We start from the raw sequence: 20,257 nt of genomic DNA, 5'->3' as shown, positions 1-20,257 counted from the left end.
GTGCATATATAATCTAAACAGTCAGGATGTACCTGTGCTGATGAAAAAGCTCTTTAACAAAATGTCATTTACAGGATATACAATACTTTAAGTCCTGTTTGTAAAAGATTCATGATACGATGGATTCAGAAGGGTCTGAAATCCCGGAGCAGTTAAATCCATCTCCACATAGAAAACTAGCAAGTGAGAAGAAGAGGAAGAAGAAAAGGTAGAATAACTACAGGGTTCCTACTCGCCCTTGGTGCTTGGACCCCTAATTACAATGAAGAAATCACATGAATTTAGACTTAATTAGAGAATCAATTCCTTTGTAATGAATATAACACTGGCTCTATTGGGGACGACACTGTCACAGCCTGACATCATAAGCAACGTCTGGGACGATTTATAACTGGACAGCTGACTGGCACTCAGTTTGGTTTGTCAATTTAAGCCATGTGTGTAACTCTTATTCCTTTGTAATAGACCTCCACCACAACCACCACCTCTGTATCAAGGAAATGTAATGAAAAAAAAAGACAGAATTTAAGAGTTTAAATGTCCTTCTTAACAGGAAGTGTACAGCAAATAAATGTTCTGTGATATTAACAAGTAAAATGTATGGTGTGGTTTTTTGATGATGTCTAAATAAAACTCATCTGCACTGGAGTTGAATGAGGTGTGAAAACATCATCAGGTCATTTTCAAACTGCTGTAGATAACAGAATCGTCCTTCTGCTGCTCCGTGTGGTCACACCTGAAATTACACACAAGCCTGTTTATAAACCACACACTCTGTATGTTGGTCTGCTTTATGCTACACTTTGTGGTCTCTTTCCAACACACAGACATTTAAAAATATAATCGAGTCTGTTGAGGAAACGATAAATGTTTCTAGCTGTGATGGTGTCAGTGAGAACAGGAACTAAAGTCATGTCACAGATGTTCAAGAGCACTAGAACGTAATTATAAACTTTTAATAAAGTGTTCATGTTCTTTAATAATGAAAACTGGCAGATTGTGATGGTGTAAGATGGTGTAAGCCCATATGGTGGGCTTTTGCATCTGTCCGTGTTTGAGTTTCTTAAGCACCAAAACTTTTGTTTCACACAATGTAGCGTAGAAGATTCTGCCAGGTCTGTCACAGTGGGTACTGGATGATGTGGGAAAGGGCTACAGAATCCAGTTTGTGTCTCTTCCTTCTCCTTTCAGGTTGTGCTGCCACTGTTGTTGGCACAGACCAAACCTTGTACCTCCAGGAGGAACTTTTCTTGCATCTGAGGATGGAAGCATAGAACGTATTCCCGGATGGCTGAGGGCTGCATACAGTTTTGGACCTGTGTGTTCTGAATTGCATGTTAGAAGTTTGATCTAACATTCACAGTCATTGTGCAATCCGGTCTCCAAGCAGCACCTTATGCAGTGTATTGGTAGGTTTCCCCTAGACCTATGCAGCACACTGTGTGGCTTCAGCTCAAGGATTAGGGCTCACTTCATTATGTACATCGCCTTGTCCAGCACTCTTAATGGGGACATTTTCCTCTTGGATATATATGTTCTGTGGCAGGTTGGTCCTCTCTGCAATCAGTTTATATAACCTGGAACCCACCCCTGGACCTGGAGCCCATAGAGCTAATGATGCTCTGCTCCCAGCTTGTTTGTGCCTTTTTTACGACCTCCTGAAGAGACACAGAAAATAAATCCTGCTGTTTAATGGACAAATACAGAAGTAACAAATCTATTCCAGGTCTCTGTTCACACACAGAAAACAGTTCACACTCCATATTCTCTCTTTGGCTCTCAACGAAGGCGGTCGCATTTGCTCTCCTTCTCCTCCCCCTTAACTTCCCTGCTTTGCTCCTCTCGTCTTGTCTATTGTCTTAAACTTTGAGAGACTCTCTCTGCACTGCGCTCCAAACTAAAAAATCTAAATGGATTTGATCAACTGGTCTCTCAGCGCGATTGACAGCATCTTCTCGACGAGAAGCTTGTGTTCGGGGGAACCTGACTGCCCTGCCGGAACGTTCGCAGCTGGCTATACACGTGGGAGAGGTGGCGGGTCGTGTGACTGGCAGCTCTTTCCGTGGAGGACATTCTACTTATTCTGAACCATGATAGCAGGTTTTCTGGTGATTGGATTAGGCATTGCCCTGGTTTATCGAGAAATTCAGAACAAATGGATCGGAGACCAGAATGGACTGAGTGTAGTCGTGTAAATTGGAATGCTTCTACTCGCCCCTAGACCAAACAATCCAAATCTTATCTGCGTTCGGCTCCCCTCAACTAGCACTGGATTAGCCAAGGCCCTCTGTTGGAACAACAACTCCCCCAGAAGAGCATTGCAGTGAGACTCTTTTGCGTTCCTCCCCCCACTTCCACAGACACCTACTGATTGTTGACTCTGTCTAGGACCTGATCAAGGCTGACCCCATGGCAATTTGCTGTGTATCGCTATGACAATCTTGCGGACTGTGGCACCTAGATTTGATGCCGGGAGCAGCGACTCTCCAGGTCTACACATACAAGAACTTTTACATACACACACACACACACACACACACACTCATACACACACACATATATAAAGATATGCATTCACCCCACCACCCCATCCCACGCATTTGCCGGATTGTACAGCCAGTCTGACAAGCGGTTCTGTGACCAGCGCCAAGAATGGCTGCAGGACCGGATGGCTGCTTTCCTGTGCTGGGTTACCTCCACCCCCCCACTGCCCTCCCCTGTTGCAAGTCGTGTGGTTTTATGGCATACTGATTATGTGCTTATGTTACTGAGGTGTTTTTCCCCTCCCTCATGTTATGCTGTATTTTGTCCTCAATGTACTTACGTCCTTACGTCCCCCCCTGTTCTCCTGTTCTGTCCCCCCCTTTGTCATATTGTATGTATGGGCAGGTTGGTGGCTAATTTTGCCGGTACCTTTGACCAGTGACAATAAAGGCTACTACTACTACAGTTTCATTTAGGTGGATGATCACTGTTGGTGCTTGAGGTCTTTAAATGTCTGTCACATGATATTGATCTCTCTCGACTTTGTACATCATCATATCTACTGCAGAGATGTGGAACGTCTCCATATTAATGTGCCTTTGGAAAGGGAGATCGTAATCAAAATCATGTCCGATGGCCAAATCTCTAGATAATTTGTCTGTACACTTTACTTCTGGGTCAAAACGGATGTATAAGAACATGTGTGTGTGTTCAGAAGACATCAACTTCCTTTTTTAACAGTTTGACACCCATGCTGTGAGTTTGGAGATATTTTGGGTGTATTGTTTTATAACAGGAAGTACTTTTATTTCTCACAAACTGAAGAAGAGATGAAGATGCTGCAGTTGGTTCTGATTCTGCTCGTGCTGTCAGGTATGAAACATCATCTCACTCTTAGACAGAATTATTCTTCAGAGTTTTATTATATGCTGATGGATGTTATAGTGTGTAGGTTCACTTACTGGATCATAAACACACACACATACACACACACACATACACACACACACATACACACACACACACACACATACACACACGCGCACACACACACACACACACACACACACACACACACATACACACACACACATACACACACAGACAGACACAGACACACACACATACACACACACACACACTAATGCTAGTGAACATTTCATTTTGATCTGATGAAAGATTTCTGATTTAGCAGTAAGTAAGTTACAATATCATGATCATTAATAAGAAATAAAACACAACATTAGTAAAATTATTAAAACCTTTTAAATTGCTCAGGTCCTGGGCTCTGAGTGCACTGTTACAATCCTGATATACAGAATAAATGATAAATTTGCTAAATAAAAAGACCATGAGTTGCTATGTCATCAGATAGCTTACTTCTGACTATCTGTGGTCCAAGTACAAGAACTTCTATCTGTCAGAGTTACTCAGGAGGAAGTTAATAAGCCTTAGTAAGTGTTTCTTCAGAATAAAAGTGAGAGAGCTTTTTTCAAGCCGCAGGAGTTATTTCTGTTATTTCTCAGTGATGTTGTAACAGGACATTGTTCCTAAGTCCAGGTTCCTTTCTCTTTAGATTTCCTCTTTTTATTTATTAACAGAGCAGAAGTGATGTGTTCCAGAAGTGATCCGGGTGTTCAATACTCCATTAAGGGGGGAATTGCAGGAGCCTTTGTTCCAATGTGCTACTGTTATTCTAGATTGAAGAGCTTCACTGTCAGACTTTGAGTTCACTGGGGAAGAAAAATCAGACTGCACTTTGTTAATGTACACAATGTACAGTTCAGTTATTCTGTAGAGCACAGATTCAGATTTATTACTGATGTGCTACAGCCTGTAGTGACTACAAACTGCAGGTAAAGTTTAGTGAGAACCATAAAAATCCAAATTATTAATATATAATATAATTATTTAATAGACGGAAATGGTGGAATCCCACATGCGCCCCAGCGCAACACTGACATCTAGCGGCCAACAGTAGAAGCGCTATTAAATACTTAAATTAAAGAAATTAATTAATTTCCTACCTTTCTGTCTGTAAGGTTTATACCTATTACAAGAAGGAGTGTTTATGTTTGTGTGTTCATTCTGTGATCTATTTTGTACATAAACATTTTACTCTCACACTTTTTACTACACAATAATTAAATAAATGATATATAACTACATCAGTAAAGATGAAATGTGAACTTTGTGAAAGTACTCACAGTTTGTCTCTGGACGTTCTTGTGTCTTCAATGAGATAAACAGTGCCGAAACTTCCTCTACCAAGTCTCTTATAAATCAAGTATCTGTTGGCCAACAGAGGAGAAGGAGGAGAAAGTGGAGGAGGAGGAGGACGAAGAGCTTCTAGTTCACAGAATTTTAGTATGGTGTCCAAACCTAAGTCTATAAAACAAAGGACAATAAATCACAGGCAGTGACCTTAACTGATGCCCCAAACCTGTTTAGTTGAAGCACATCATTAAAGCTCAACAACAACAAGTTGCTTTACTACATTTACATTTTTTCTTAAACTTTTCAACTAACCTGAATAGAAAATAAAAATCATCACGTGAAACAAAAGCTTTGGTGCTCGATGAACTCAAACACAGAGTGGTGTGTAGATCCACCAAATGTTTATAACAGTTCTTTAAACACCAAGTCAGACTTTAAGTTCACTGGAGATGAAAAATCAGACTGTACTTTATTAATCCACAATGTACAGTTTAATTTATAGATTCAGATTTATTACTGATGTCGACTAATGGACAGGTGAACATGGAGCACAGATACAGGTTTATTGCTGATGTGCTGCAGCTTGGAGTGACTACAAATTACAGGAAAAGTGAGATCCATAAAAATCCAAATGATTAATATATAATATAATATATAAAAATGGCAATATCAATCTTCATATGTTGTTTCTTATGTCCTGTAAATCTGCTTCAAGACAATATCCACTGTTACAAGTGCTATACAAATAAATTTGATTTGATTTGAACTGAATTCAACTGAGGTTTATTGTCATTGTTTTGAAAACAAGCAGCTGACAAGAACTGACAGTATAAATAGACAGAGGAATTAATATTGTGGGTACTGCACTACACTCAGGAGGTATCACTTGTTATAGACGTGTAAATGCACATCATGATGAAATTATTTCCATCAGTAATCATGTGAGACATTCAGGAATGTTGTGAGCAGATGGACTCACCCTCCACGTGAAGGCTGATGGTTTCAGATCCTGACGTCTCACCGGTTCCCCAAGTGCAGGTGTAATCCCCAGAATCCCTCAGGGTTAGAGCAGGAAAGTGAAGAACGGGTCCTGATGTATATAAACGCTGGTTGTTCTTAGACCACACAAACTGTGAGGAAGTGTTTGTGCAGCTCACATCACACGTCAGATTTAAGGAGTCTCCTTGTTTAAGGGTTCCGTTTCCACTGAGTCTGATTAGTGACACCTTTAAATCTTTTTCAGAGAGCAGGAAAGACGCCACGTCAGTGACTCAGGATTTCTCACACAGATAAAAATCTAGTTATTTAATAATAAACATCAGCTAAAATGTCCACAAAATAATTTACTTTATTCCTTTTGTTGAGGAAAGAAAATGATGCAGATAATAAATCATTTGGATCTTAATTTAATAATTAATATTTACCTGTAACTTGTAGAGTCACTCCAGGTTCACCTGTGTATTTGTCCTTATCAGTAATAAATCTGAATCTGTAAACTCCAGAATAATTTAACTGTACATTGTGGATTAATAAAGTACAGTCTGATTTGTCGTCTCCAGTGAACTTAAAGTCTGACGAGCTGTTATAAACATGTGGTGGGTTTTTGCATTGGTCTGTGTTTGAGTTCCTCAAGCACCAAAAATTTTGTTTCACACAATGTAGCATAGACGATTCTGCCAGGTCTGTCACAGTGGGTACTGGATGATGTGGGAAAGGGCAGAATCCAGTTTGTGTCTCTTCCTTCTCCTTTCAGGTTGTGCTGCCACTGTTGTTGGCACAGACCAAACCTCATTCCTCCAGTAGGAACTTTTCTTGCATTTGATTAAGGAAGCATAGAACGTATTCCCCTTCCAGGTTGAGCCTCTGGCTTCACAGCTGGCATTTCCTGTTTCTCAAGAAGGATGAGGGTTGCATCCAGTTTTGGACCTGTGTGTTCTGAATTGTACAGTGGAATGTACAAGTTTGAGATATTAACATTCACAGTCATTGTGTCAGATCCAAGGATTACTTTTCAATGATAATCCATCAGGGCTACCATCACTGTAAGTCACATGCCTGTTTTCTCACTTTCTGCATGGTACCAGTCAGCTGAGTCTGTCCTGCAGTCCGCATCTCCCCTTCTGTGGTCCTGGAAGAGCTGGTCTAAGCCTTGTTTGAGCCAGTGAAGTCAGCCACTGAGGAGTTTCTGACCCTGGAAACAGCTCTGCAATTAGCTGGTCATTTGGCCTTTCTGCAGGTCTTCTGTCTTCTTCCCCAGAAGTCGATGGAGCAGGATATTCGGCACCTGATGTGCCATGTTCTGGTTCTTAGAATTTACATCGAACACTCCAGCATGTGGGGTAAATCCTCTCTCTTTTTGTCTGCATTGGAGGCAGCAACAAAAACAATCCGGTCTCCAAGCAGCACCTTATGCAGTGTAGTGGTAGGTTTCCCCTAGACCTATGCAGCACGCTGTGGGGCTTCACCTCAGGGATTAGAGCTCCCTTCACTATGTGCATCGCCTTGTCCAGCACTCTTACTGGGGACATTTCCTTCCTGGATATATGTTCTGTGGCAGGTTGGTCCTCTCTGCAAATGCCTATCAGTTTATATAACCTGGAACCCACCCCTGGACCTGGAGCCCATAGAGCTAATGATGCTCTGCTCCCAGCTTGTTTGTGCCTTTTCACGACCTCCTGGAGAGACACAGAAAATAAATCCTGCTGTTTAATGGAAAAATACAGAAGTAACAAATCTATTTCAGTTTTCTGTTCACACACAGTTTCATTTAGGTGGATGATCACTGTTGGTGCTTGAGGTCTTTAAACGTCTGTCACATAATATCGACCTCTCTCGACTTTATACATCATCATATCTACTGCAGAGATGTGGAACGTCTCCATATTAATGTGCCTTTGGAAAGGGAGATCGTAATTAAAATCATGTCTGATGGTCAAATCTCCAGATAATTTGTCTGTACACTTTACTTCTGGGTCAAAACGGATGTATAAGAACATGTGTGTGTGTTCAGAAGAGGTCAACTTCCTGTGTTGAACAGTTTGACACCCATGGTGTGAGTTTTGTGTGTATTGTTTTAGTCCAGGAAGTACTTTTGTTTCTCACACACTGAAGAAGAGATGAAGATGCAGCAGTTGGTTCTGATTCTGCTCGTGCTGTCTGGTATGAAACATCATCTCACTCTTAGACAGAATTATTCTTCAGACTTTTATTATATGCTGATGGATGTTATAGTGTGTAGGTTCATTTACTGCATCATACACACACACACACACACACACACACATACACACACACACACATACACACACACACACACACACACACACACACACACACACGTGCACACATACACACACACAAACACACATACACACACACACACACACACACGCACTCACGCATACGCACATACACACACACATTTTGATCTGATGAAAGATTTCTGATTTAGCAGTAAGTAAGTTACAATATCATGATCATTAATGAGAAATAAAACACAACATTAGTAAAATAATTAAAACCATTTAAATTGCTCAGGTCCTGGGCTCTGAGTGCACTGTTACAATCCTGATATACAGAATAAATGATAAATTTGCTTCTTTTAAACACATCATTCAGGATAATTGAACAAGATTATGTCACTACAGGGCTGTGGATTAGAAAGAGTTTTAAACCTTGTTAAGTTTTGCACTCTTACTCATTACATTACGACATCCCCCGAACTACCTCTTGTTTTATTGAAGCTATTACAGTATATTTAGGTGTCATGTCATTATGTACAATGTGTTCTATGTTGGAAGTTAATAGTGTTAGTGTGGGATGTACTGAGCCGATGCTTGTTCCAGTTTCTACATAAAAGTGAAGAGAACTGAATATGAACTCAACAAACATGTTTGTTTTTTACTCTAAAAGATAAATTAGTGAGTAAAATCCAAACTAGTTCTAGATCTAGAAGTGTGAGTTTGTGTGTGTATATTGTGTACATAAACCACAGGTCTGTCGTGTCTCTATCATTAGAAATGAGTCGTCGTGTTTCTTTATAACATTCTATAACTTATAACATCTGAGCTTATAACATCTATAACCTATAAAATGTAAAAAAGTGAAAAAAGTACTGTACAGATATTAAATAAGTTTTAAATGTGTGTCTTTATTTATCTACACACTGTATACAGATACACACACAATATATAAAACTTCATCACTCTCTTTTAATCTCTATTTATTTCTACACAGGTGTTTTCACTCAGGACAGTAAATGGGGTGTGAAATATCCTGATAAACCGATCTGTGCTGTGAGAGGATTCAGTGTCTCCATTAAATGTAGTTATTATTATCCACGAGGTCATCAGGTGACACAAAAGCTTTGGTGCTCGATGAACTCAAACACAGATTGGTGTGTAGATCCACCGTATGTTTATGACAGTTCATTAAACACCAAGTCAGACTTTAAGTTCACTGGAGACGACAAATCAGACTGTACTTTATTAATCCACAATGTACAGTTCAGTTATTCTGGAGTTTACAGATTCAGATTTATTACTAATGTGACCGGTGGTAAATGGACAGGTGAACATGGAGCGACTCTACAAGTTACAGGTAAATATTAATTATTAAATTAAGATCCAAATGATTTATTATCTGCATCATTTTCTTTCCTCAACAAAAGGAATAAAGTAAATTATTTTGTGGACATTTTTCTCTAAGTGAAATGTGAAAGTAAATTTGAGTCTAGTTTTGATTTGATGAAGAAATCTCATGTAGCTGATGTTTATTATTAAATAACTAGATTTTTATCTGTGTGAGAAATCCTGAGTCACTGACGTGGCGTCTTTCCTGCTCTCTGAAAAAGATTTAAAGGTGTCACTAATCAGACTCAGTGGAAACGGAACCCTTAAACAAGGAGACTCCTTAAATCTGACGTGTGATGTGAACTGCACACACACTTCCTCACAGTTTGTGTGGTCTAAGAACAACCAGAGTGTAAATACATCAGGACCCGTTCTTCACTTTCCTGCTCTAACCCTGAGGGATTCTGGGGATTACACCTGCACTTGGGGAACCGGTGAGACGTCAAGATCTGAAACCATCAGCCTTCACGTGGAGGGTGAGTCCATCTGCTCACAACAATCCTGAATGTCTCACATGATTACTGATGGAAATAATTTCATCATGATGTGCATTAACACGTCTATAACAAGTGAATATCGTTGGATTTAACAGAAAATCCTGAACACCAGTCAGTCTGGGTCATTGTTTTGGTGATCATCGGAGTGAGTGTCTTCGTCTCAGTCGTCTCAGGAGCTGTGATTCACAACAGGAGGTAAAACTCATCATGGCACCATACATTACAATCTACACAGCAATATTTAACATGTACAGTATTGTTCCTTACTCTGTTTAAGTCAGATGTATGAGGTCACAGGGTGAATCCTGGAGCACGTCCATGTGCACTGTGTGTTTTCTGTTTCTTTTAGGAGGAAATTTACAGCTCCAGAAGAAAACGTGGGGGACAATGGAGAGAAAACACGAGTAAGACCTTCTCAAAGATCTGTGTCTTTAAGTGGACCTTTAAAAAGCGTAAAGTGTTGGTGATTTTCCCACGTTGTTGTACTTTAATTCTGATGCATTGTGTTTTTACAGACAAAGCCACAGTTCAGCTCTCAGGTTTCTCATGTTGTTGAGGAAGAAATGTTGAAAAATGAGGAAGTGATTTACTCGTCTGTCCAGTTAAAAACAACCAAAAGGTAAAAAGATATAAAAGTATAGAAAGGAGCTTGTTTTTGAAATAGAGTTAAATATGTTGTGAAAATCTGATATTTATTAGAGGTATGATGATGTAAATTCACTATCATGATAAATGATGCCACAATGTGAAATAAATTCTGAAATATGAAGCATCTTTTTCTTATTTTATTAAATAAACGTTTCCGAGAGGGGGGCACGGTGGCTTAGTGGGTAGCAGGTTCGCCTCACACCTCCAGGGTCGGGTTTGATTCCCGCCTCCGCCTTGTGTGTGCGGAGTTTGCATGTTCTCCCCGTGCCTCAGGGGTTTCCTCTGGGTACTCCGGTTTCCTCCCCCGGTCCAAAGACATGCATGGTAGGTTGATTGGCATCTCTGGAAAAATTGTCCGTAGTGTGTGAGTGAATGAGAGTGTGTGTGAGTGAGTGAATGAGAGTGTGTGTGTGTGTGCCCTGTGATGGGTTGGCACTCCGTCCAGGGTGTATCCTGCCTCGATGCCCGATGACGCCTGAGATAGGCACAGGCTCCCCGTGACCTGAGAAGTTCGGATAAGCGGTAGAAGATGAATGAGTGAGTGAGTGAGTAAACGTTTCGGAGTTTAAAATGAATTGCCGAGTTTTATAAAACGAAGCAGTTTGTGTGTAAACCTGTAGATCATGATACGTATAGTGTAGGATAAAGAAGTCCTTAAGAATGGTGTTATGATATTTCACTCTAATGGAGAATAATGTAGAAATGTATAAACCTACACTATGTTAGCTGTGGGGTTTTTTCTCTCTTTCTCGTAGTTCACAGCTAAACCGAGATCCTCAGCCTGATAAAGAAGTGTTAGATAAAGGAGGAGACATTTATGCATCTGTGTTGAAGAAACCCAACAAAGCCACCAAACTGTAAGAGTGAAAAGATAAAATATCCACATGTTAATGACTTAATAATTACCACAAATAATGACTTCAAAAGCAGTGTGTGATTTAATCTGTTATGGAAAACAGCGTCATGTTAAAGTGAGACTAAAGGAGAATTGTAAAGCTGTGTGTGTTCTCATTGTTCATTCTCTAAACTTAGTCTGGGGTTTAGTTAATAAATAAGGAATAAAACACTCAGTGGTTTGCTGTTATAGCATTTTTATCAAAAGCAGCGTGTTGTAGTTCATCTTACACCACCACAATCAGCCAGTTTTCATTATTAAAGAACATGAACACTTTATTAAAAGTTTATAATTACGTTCTATTGCTCTTGAACATCTGTGACATGACTTTAGTTCCTGTTCTCACTGACGCCATCACAGCTAGAAACATTCATCGTTTCCTCAACAGACTCGCTTATATTTTTAAATGTCTGTGTGTTGGAAAGAGACCACAAAGTGTAGCATAAAGCAGACCAACATACAGTGTGTGTGGTTTATAAACAGGTTTGTGTGTAATTTCAGGTGTGACCACACGGAGCAGCAGAAGGACGATTCTGTTATCTACAGCAGTGTGAAAATGACCTGATGATATTTTCACACCTCATTCAACTCCAGTGCAGATGAGTTTTATTTAGACATCATCATAAAACCTCATCATACATTTTCCCAATGCATGTAATTCTTTAGGATTTAACACTTGTTAATATAACAGGACATTTATTTTCTGTACACATCCTGTTAAGAAGGGCATTTAAACTCTTACATTTTTGTCATTTCTTTTTATTTGTTCATTACATTGTATTGATGAAGGTGGTGGTGGTGGGGGGGTCTATAACAAAGGAATAAGAGTTACACAAATGGCTTCAATTGACAAACCAAACTGAGTATTTCATTAAATGTTTAAGAAAATATATAGCAGCTGTCCAGTTATAAATCATCCTAGACGTTGCTTATGGTGTCAGGCTGTGACAGTATCGTCCCCAATAGAGCCAGTGTTATATTTATTACAAAGGAATTGATTCTCTAATTAAGTCTAAATTCGTGTGATTTCTTCATTGTAATTAGGGGTCCAAGCACCAAGGGTGAGTAGGAACCCTGTAGTTATTCTACCTTTTCTTCTTCCTCTTCTTCTGGCTTGCTAGACTGTTTTAGTTTTCTATGTGGAGATGGATTTAACTGCTCTGGGATTTTAGACCCTTCTGAATCCATCGTGTCATGAATCTTTTACAAACAGGAGGTAAAGTATTGTATATCCTGTAAATGACATGTTGGTAAAGAGCTTTTTCATCAGCACAGGTACATCCTGACTGTTTAGATTATATATGTACTGTATATACGCCTTCTAGTCATGTGACCTTCTAATGTTCAAGCATTTTATTAAATATATGACTTTGTGCTTTACCTTTTTTTCTTAAAAAATACTTATTTTAAGAATAAAACAAAAGTTGTTTCTTCTTTTTCTCTGTACTTACTGTAATGTACTGTAGATGTTGTGTGATGTTTTTTGCTCCAGGTGGTTAGTTCTTTTTAGATATTTTAACTATGAATTAACACAACAGTGACGATAATGATCAGTCTCACTGCTAATATATTTGTCTGCTATTTGTTTAAATCATGTTTAAAAATTTGTTTAAATTGATACATAAATTTATAGATGCATAAATACAAAAAGTTAATAGTTAATTTATAAGATGAAAAAACCCCAGGAATATTTCATTTGTAATTATCCCATGATGCTCTGAGTGTACTACGCAAGAACGGAAGCGTAGAAGAAGAGAGCGAGTACAATAGAAAAGGCGCGAAGGACTGAGCATGTGATGCCGAAGGCCGCAGAAGGCACGTGTCCGTGAAAATAGTTAAAAAAATAAGTGATTAGAGACACGTTTCAGCGAGCTTAGAAAACTGTTCCTTACTCCAGTGGAGCTGAGAGAGCTAAGCTCAGCTAAAGTTAGCATTGCCGAGTCTATGATAATTACTTCGTAGAGAGCCGAACGGGGGGACAGACCGTGTTGCCGCCAGACATTCATCACTCAGACATTCAGAAGTGGAATTCTGTGTGCACATCTCCATTGCTCCTTAGACCGTGAGGACGAGAGATTTATTCAGACTGGTAGGATTATCCAATATATTTCCCACAGGATTTGAGCTCCAACGCGCGCCGACGATCTTAATTGCAAGCTCACGTATAAAAGACTAAGAGTTTCCTCTGACTCGAGGTTAAAACTTTTTATCAAAAACATTCCTTTATATCTACTGGGTAATCCTATGTTAATATTTTTCCATTTAATTAATACAAAAAACTAAAATACTAAAATACATTTATTATGTGTATCTTTTCTCCATTGTAAACAGTGCATTAGAAAGAAAACTTACAAGTTAACTGGTAACTTAAAGTGCATATTTTGAGTTATTTGATTATTACTGTATGACTTCTCGGAAGCTTCTAAATAAATGTTTAAAGGTGAGAGTCAGACTTAACTCTAAACATAGTTTTTATACCACAGAAAGTCTCTTTTACCGTAGTGTTAGTGTTAATTGGAAACTGAAGGGGTTCAATATCAAATAGTTATTCCCTTATTTTAAAGAGCCTGGTGGTGAAAGGGTTACACTAAGCTTAGCTTAGATTGGCCTCATGGAAGTTTAGTGTTGTCCACTCTGACAGGATCTAGTTAACTGCATTGTTGGTACAGTGTTAGAGTTCCTGCAGACACATGTATTTGAGGGCTTATCACCCTCTACATTAAGGTATATGTGGCAGCCATTGGTGTAAGTCACATGCCTGTTCTTTGTTCTCTCACTTTCTGCATGGCGCCAGGCAGCTGAGTCTTTCCTGAAGACCACATCTCCCCTTCTAGGACCTTTCAGCCCCGTGTGATCCAGTGAAGTGGAGTTTCTGACCCTGGACAAGGGTTCAATTAGCCAGTCATTTGGTCTTTCTGCAAATCTACTGCTTTTTGCCCCACAAGTCAGTGGAGTAGGAGATTCTGCACCTGCTGCACCGGGTTCAGGTTCTCAGAATTTATGTCCATGTCAGGATCCAGCCCGGACTTTGGCCATGTGCGTTTGTTTAAGTTCTGTGTCACGTGTCTGCCGCCCTTGGTTAGGACTCTGCACACCTGTTCCTGATGTGTTAATTGTTTTGTCTCATTAGCCGTGCCACGTTGCCTATGGCAGCGTGGAATCCTTGTTGTTGTATTTGTCACGTCATTGTCATGTCTCTTGTCGTGTTCTTGTCCCTGTTTTGTATTTTTATTTATTAAACCTGTTTATTTTTACGCTATCCTGCATTTGGGGCATTTTTACCCAGCATTGCTGACAGAAGGATTCTGCCAGACTCAGACCCAGCAGGATAGTGTCAGCCTGGACCAGCTTACTGTGGGAGCTTTTTTTTTTTTCTGGACTGTTCCTCCTGCCCTGTTTTTTGGGTGACATCGCTCCACATTTGTTTCCGGTGAGGGGCTTCCTGTTTTCCCCCGGAGGATGCCACCTCACTTCTTACTGGCGGACGATGTCACCAACCTGGTTTTGTTTTTTTCTTTCTCTGTGTCCTGCGAGATTGCCCCGCACCTGTCCAGTGGGGGACGTCGCTTCACTTCTTGGTTTTCCCTGGAGGACGCCGCCTTACTTCCTGTCCACAGGGGGTGTTGCTGGGCCGTATTTTGCCCGTACTGTCAGGATCCAGCCCTGAATTTCTCCATGTGCGTTTGTTTATGTTCTGTGTCACGTGTCTGCCCCGCCCTTGGTTATTCCTCCTGCCTCTGCACACCTGTTCCTGATGTGTTGATCTATTATATCTGTGTCTCGTCTATTTAGCCGTGCCACTTTGCTTACGTTTATTTATTAAACCTGTTTATTTTTATGCTATCCTGCATTTGGGTCTGTTTTTACCCCACATCGCTGACAGTCCATCACTCCAGCATTTGTGGGTAAATCCTCTCTCTTTACGTCTGCTTTTCATCTGCCACAACAAAAGTAATTCGGTCTCCAAGCACCACCCTATGCAGTGTAGTGGTAGGTTTCACCTAGACCTGTGCGGCACCCTGTGTGGCTTTGCCTCAGTGATTAGAGCTCACTTCACCTTGACTAGCACTCTTGCTGGGGACATGTCACTCCTAGATATTTGTTCTCCAGCAGGTTGGTCCTCTCCACACACCCTTATCAGGTTATATAACCTGGACCGGTAGCCCACCCCTAGAACTTTGAGCCCACCCCTGGACCTAGAGCCCACTGAGCTTGTTTGTGCATTTTCATGGCCTCAGGGATAGTTTTAGACTATTGTCTTAAACTTTGAGAGACTCTCTCTGCACTGCGCTCCAAACTAAAAAATCTAAATGGATTTGATCAACTGTTCTCTCAGCGCGATTGACAGCATCTTCTCGACGAGAAGCTTGGGTTCGGGGGAACCTGACTGCCCTGCCGGAACGTTTGCAGCTGGCTATACACGTGGGAGAGGTGGCGGGTCGTGTGACTGGCAGCTCTTTCCGTGGAGGACATTCTACTTATTCCGAACCATGATAACAGGTTTTCTGGTGATTGGATTAGGCATTGCCCTGGTTTATCAAGAAATTCTGAACAAATGGATCGATTCAGAGACCAGAATGGACTGAGTGTAGTCGTGTATTGGAATTGGAATGCTTCTACTCGCCCCAAGACCAAACAATCCAAATCTTATCTGCGTTCGGCTCCCCTCAACTAGAACTGGATTAGCCAAGGCCCGCTGTTGGAACAACAACTCCCCCAGAAGAGCACTGCAGTGAGACTCTTTTGCGTTCCTCCCCCCACTTCCACAGACACCTGCTGATTGTTGACTCTGTCTAGGACCTGATCAAGGCTGTCTCCATGGCAATTTGCTGTGTATCGCTATGACAATCTTGCGGACTGAGGCACCTAGATTTGATGCCGGGAGCAGCGACTCTCCAGATCTACACATACAAGAACTTTTACATACACACACACACACACACACACACACACACACACACACATATAAAGATATGCATTCACCTCCACCACCCCATCCCACGCATTTGCCGCATTGTACCGCCAGTCTGACAAGCGGTTCTGTGACCAGCGCCAAGAATGGCTGCAGGACCGGATGGCTGCTTTCCTGTGCTGGGTTACCTCCACCCCCCACTGCCCTCCCCTGTTGCAAGTCGTGTGGTTTTATGGCATACTGATTATGTGCTTATGTTACTGAGGTGTTTTTCTGTTCCCCTCCCTCATGTTATGCTATATTTTGTCCTCAATGTCCTTAAGTCCTTACGTCCCCCCCTGTTTTCCTGTTCTGCCCCCCCCCCCTCCCCTTGTCATATTGTATGTATTGTATGTATGGGCAGGTTGATGGCTATTTTTGCCGGTACCTGTGACCAGTGACAATAAAGGCTACTACTACTACAGTTTCATTTAGGTGGATGATCACTGTTGGTGCTTGAGGTCTTTAAATGACTGTCACATGATATCGACCTCTCTCGACTTTATACATCATCATATCTACTGCAGAGATGTGGAACGTCTCCATATTAATGTGCCTTTGGAAAGGGAGATCGTAATCAAAATCATGTCTGATGGTCAAATCTCTAGATAATTTGTCTGTACACTTTATTTCTGGGTCAAAACGGATGTATAAGAACATGTGTGCGTGTTCAGAAGAGGTCAACTTCCTGTGTTGAACAATTTGACACCCATGGTGTGAGTTTGTAGATATTTTGGGTGTATTGCTTTATTCCAGGAAGTACTTTTATTTCTCACACACTGAAGAAGAGATGAAGATGCAGCAGTTGGTTCTGATTCTGCTCGTGCTGTCTGGTATGAAACATCATCTCACTCTTAGACAGAATTATTCTTCAGACTTTTATTATATGCTGATGGATGTTATAGTGTGTAGGTTCACTTACTGCATCACACACACACACACACACACATACACACATACACACACACACACACACACACACACACACATACACACATACACACACACACGCATAGACATACACACACACACACACACACACACACAGACACATACACACACACACACACACACACACACACACACACACACACACACACACACACACACACACAGTCTAATGCTAGTGAACATTACATTTTGATCTGATGAAAGATTTCTGATTTAGCAGTAAGTAAGTTACAATATCATGATCATTAATAAGAAATAAAACACAACTTTAGTAAAATAATTAAAACCATTTAAATTGCTCAGGTCCTGGGCTCTGAGTGCACTGTTACGATCCTGATATACAGAATAAATGCTAAATTTGCTTCTTTTAAACACATCATTCAGGATAATTGAACAAGATTATGTCACTACAGGGCTGTGGATTAGAAAGAGTTTTAAACCTTGTTAAGTTTTGCACTCTTACTCATTACATTACGACATCCCCCGAACTACCTCTTGTTTTATTGAAGCTATTACAGTATATTTAGGTGTCATGTCATTATGTACAATGTGTTCTATGTTGGAAGTTAATAGTGTTAGTGTGGGATGTACTGAGCCGATGCTTGTTCCAGTTTCTACATAAAAGTGAAGAGAACTGAATATGAACTCAACAAACATGTTTGTTTTTTAATCTAAAAGATAAATTAGTGAGTAAAATCCAAACTAGTTCTAGATCTGGAAGTGTGAGTTTGTGTGTATATTGTGTACATATAACAACAAAAGCTTTTTAGAAACTGGAACAAGCATCGGCTCAGTAGATACTCAGTACAGAGCACGGCCATGATGGCTGATGTTTCTGATGTGAGGATGGATTTGATTATGGATGTATTTTATTGACTGGGAAGATAATTGTTGACCACTCAAATAAAATGCATAGGGATGTGACCAAAAATCCACTCTGGGCCTCAAAATCCTGTCCTGATGTAAATGTAACTCCCTACGAATTAATAAAGCCTCTTCATAAACAGGATGGTCCATAAAAGGACATTTAATTCCCTTAGAAACTCTCTACTGAAATGTGTGCAATGAATGACGTGTTTAAACATCGCTTCCTCTTTAAATAAAGGGAGGAGACTGAAAGAAACTCTGAGTTTACCGAAGAAAACCTGCTCCTGACCAGGTTAGGTTCACAGAGTACGTTACTATGGTAACTGACTCTGAGTATAAGTTACCTTTCTTTCAGAAATGGGCTTAACTTAACCTGCTTTCTCAGGTTTAACATACCTCCCTTTCTGAAACGGAAAACCCAGAGTTTTCATGTCACCAACACAGCTGAGTCTCACCCTCACAAAGTGAGCACAAGACTGAGTGACTGAACGAGCTGTAAGACCTTAAATAATCCAGGTCCAGGTGGAGCAGGTTACCATCAATTTCATCGAAGCTGCTCTTGTCCTCTATCTGGTGGTGGCCCTAGGCCATGGCAGGCTGCACCTTCCACCAAAGCATTTATATTATTATATTATTAATATTATCTGAACATGTCACTTGTTATAGTCGTGTAAATGCACATCATGATCAAATTATTTCCATCAGTAATCATGTGAGACATTCAGGAATGACGAATGCTGTGCTACACTTGATGGTCTAGATGGATGGATTGGTGCTGAATGGCCACCATGTTCCAACATGACTGAGGTGGAGTGATGATTTGGGCTGGAATATTGGGAAGTGAGAATATTTTTCATGTGAGAACTTGTGGTCTGAGGTCAAGGTTCAATTTCAACATGTTGTAATAAAACCTATACAGCAAACATGAGGTGAAGTGACATCATGATAATAGTTATAATGATATAATGATATTGTTATATTGACATAATGATAAAGTAAAAAAAAATGTAAAAAAATAAATAAATAGAATATCCTTATGTTTAAAAAAGAGTGAAATATATGTGAAGTGTCTAAATAAAGAAGTGTGAAAATGTACACATGAATCGTTCAATTTGATTATCAACATGTCAGAGTTACTTTGGAGAGGAAGCCTGTATCAGTATCAGTACTGACGCATTGTTTTACACTTTCCTGAGGCGTTTCTTCAAATTCATTTCTTCTTTTTGTTGTGTGTGAATTATATGCATACATTTGATTTCAGTTATTAAGTAAGTTTTATGTTAAAGGTTTCAGTGTGTCTGCTGTTCAAAAAGCATCAGTTTATTAACATCTGGTGTTTAAAGACCCTGAATTAGTTGTGTATAAAGACTGGACTTTATCTGAGTCTGTGTTGGCTTTAATTATGTACCAGTGAACATCCAGTGTCTGTAATATCCACTAACAAGGTCTAAGGTACTCACAGAGCACACATGCGGCATCTGCTGGTCATAAGGATACATTGCGCTCAAGGTCGGTTTTAAATGTAATGAGTCATGCATTCGGATTTTTTTCGAAGTATTTATATTTAGTAATTCTGTAATGTTCATAATGTTTGTCTGTGGCTCTGATGTTATTATATACAGTTTCTTACTTGCTCTATTAAATGTTCTCATTTTGACTGATTCTTAGAGGCAGTTTATAAAATGATTTGGTTCTAATATTGAAAAAAACAAGATTTATCATTTTAATATTATATGTATATATTGTATGTAATTTTGATACTACATCATGCACCAGATCCTTTACACAGCAGATGTAACTGGTACGTGTTGTAAATAAAGATTTGTGGAGATAATGTTTAAAAAGTCAGACGCTTGTTTATTTGTGTTTAAAATCTCGAATAATTTTCATATGTATATATTAAGGTCTTGTGGACGATTCATTTAAAGGTTTAGCTTCGTTGTTATGGGAACGTGTTTGCCTCCAAAGCTATTTTCTTACATTCAATACTTTTTCTTTAGGGAACTTTAGTCACACCAAATTTAAAAAAAAAAGTTGTTTTATTTAAATAGTTTATTGTACATTTATATAGTGTGTGTGGTTTAATGGTCTGTCTAATTGACTGGTTATAAAGAAG

The 20,257-nt window shown here is 39.9% G+C and overlaps 2 protein-coding genes across 5 annotated transcripts; one reads left to right on the top strand and one right to left on the bottom strand.

The window, feature by feature from the left end:
• Positions 1 to 3,205: 3,205 nt before the first annotated feature.
• Positions 3,206 to 15,213, top strand: LOC125138444. Of its 3 annotated transcripts, XR_007139502.1 has the most exons (9): positions 3,206 to 3,357; positions 8,938 to 9,300; positions 9,554 to 9,808; positions 9,925 to 10,024; positions 10,179 to 10,233; positions 10,345 to 10,448; positions 11,233 to 11,334; positions 11,874 to 12,588; positions 14,167 to 15,213. XR_007139502.1 is itself a non-coding variant. In XM_047808581.1 (8 exons), the coding sequence occupies exons 1-8, from the start codon at positions 3,315 to 3,317 to the stop codon at positions 11,935 to 11,937; spliced, it is 1,086 nt and encodes a 361-aa protein (XP_047664537.1). In that variant the 5' UTR covers positions 3,206 to 3,314; the 3' UTR covers positions 11,938 to 12,742. The 3 variants fall into 3 exon arrangements, 2 of the variants coding, with proteins under 2 accessions (XP_047664537.1, XP_047664538.1); XM_047808581.1 differs by lacking the exon at positions 14,167 to 15,213 and having other exon boundaries at positions 11,874 to 12,742; XM_047808582.1 differs by lacking the exons at positions 3,206 to 3,357; positions 14,167 to 15,213 and adding an exon at positions 7,771 to 7,860 and having other exon boundaries at positions 11,874 to 12,742.
• On the bottom strand, positions 3,637 to 6,778 carry LOC125140232. Of its 2 annotated transcripts, XM_047808612.1 has the most exons (5): positions 6,126 to 6,778; positions 5,681 to 5,935; positions 4,692 to 4,872; positions 4,512 to 4,534; positions 3,637 to 4,217 (listed from the first exon to the last, which is right to left on the bottom strand). In XM_047808612.1, the coding sequence occupies exons 1-5, from the start codon at positions 6,364 to 6,366 to the stop codon at positions 4,072 to 4,074; spliced, it is 846 nt and encodes a 281-aa protein (XP_047664568.1). In that variant the 5' UTR covers positions 6,367 to 6,778; the 3' UTR covers positions 3,637 to 4,071. The 2 variants fall into 2 exon arrangements, with proteins under 2 accessions (XP_047664568.1, XP_047664569.1); XM_047808613.1 differs by lacking the exon at positions 4,512 to 4,534 and having other exon boundaries at positions 3,638 to 4,217; positions 6,126 to 6,775.
• Positions 15,214 to 20,257: the final 5,044 nt, after the last annotated feature.

The sequence above is a fragment of the Tachysurus fulvidraco genome, chromosome 25 (assembly GCF_022655615.1).
Source record: "Tachysurus fulvidraco isolate hzauxx_2018 chromosome 25, HZAU_PFXX_2.0, whole genome shotgun sequence".
NCBI classification, from domain to species: Eukaryota; Metazoa; Chordata; class Actinopteri; order Siluriformes; family Bagridae; genus Tachysurus; species Tachysurus fulvidraco.
This window is presented reverse-complemented; position numbering and strand designations above follow the sequence as displayed.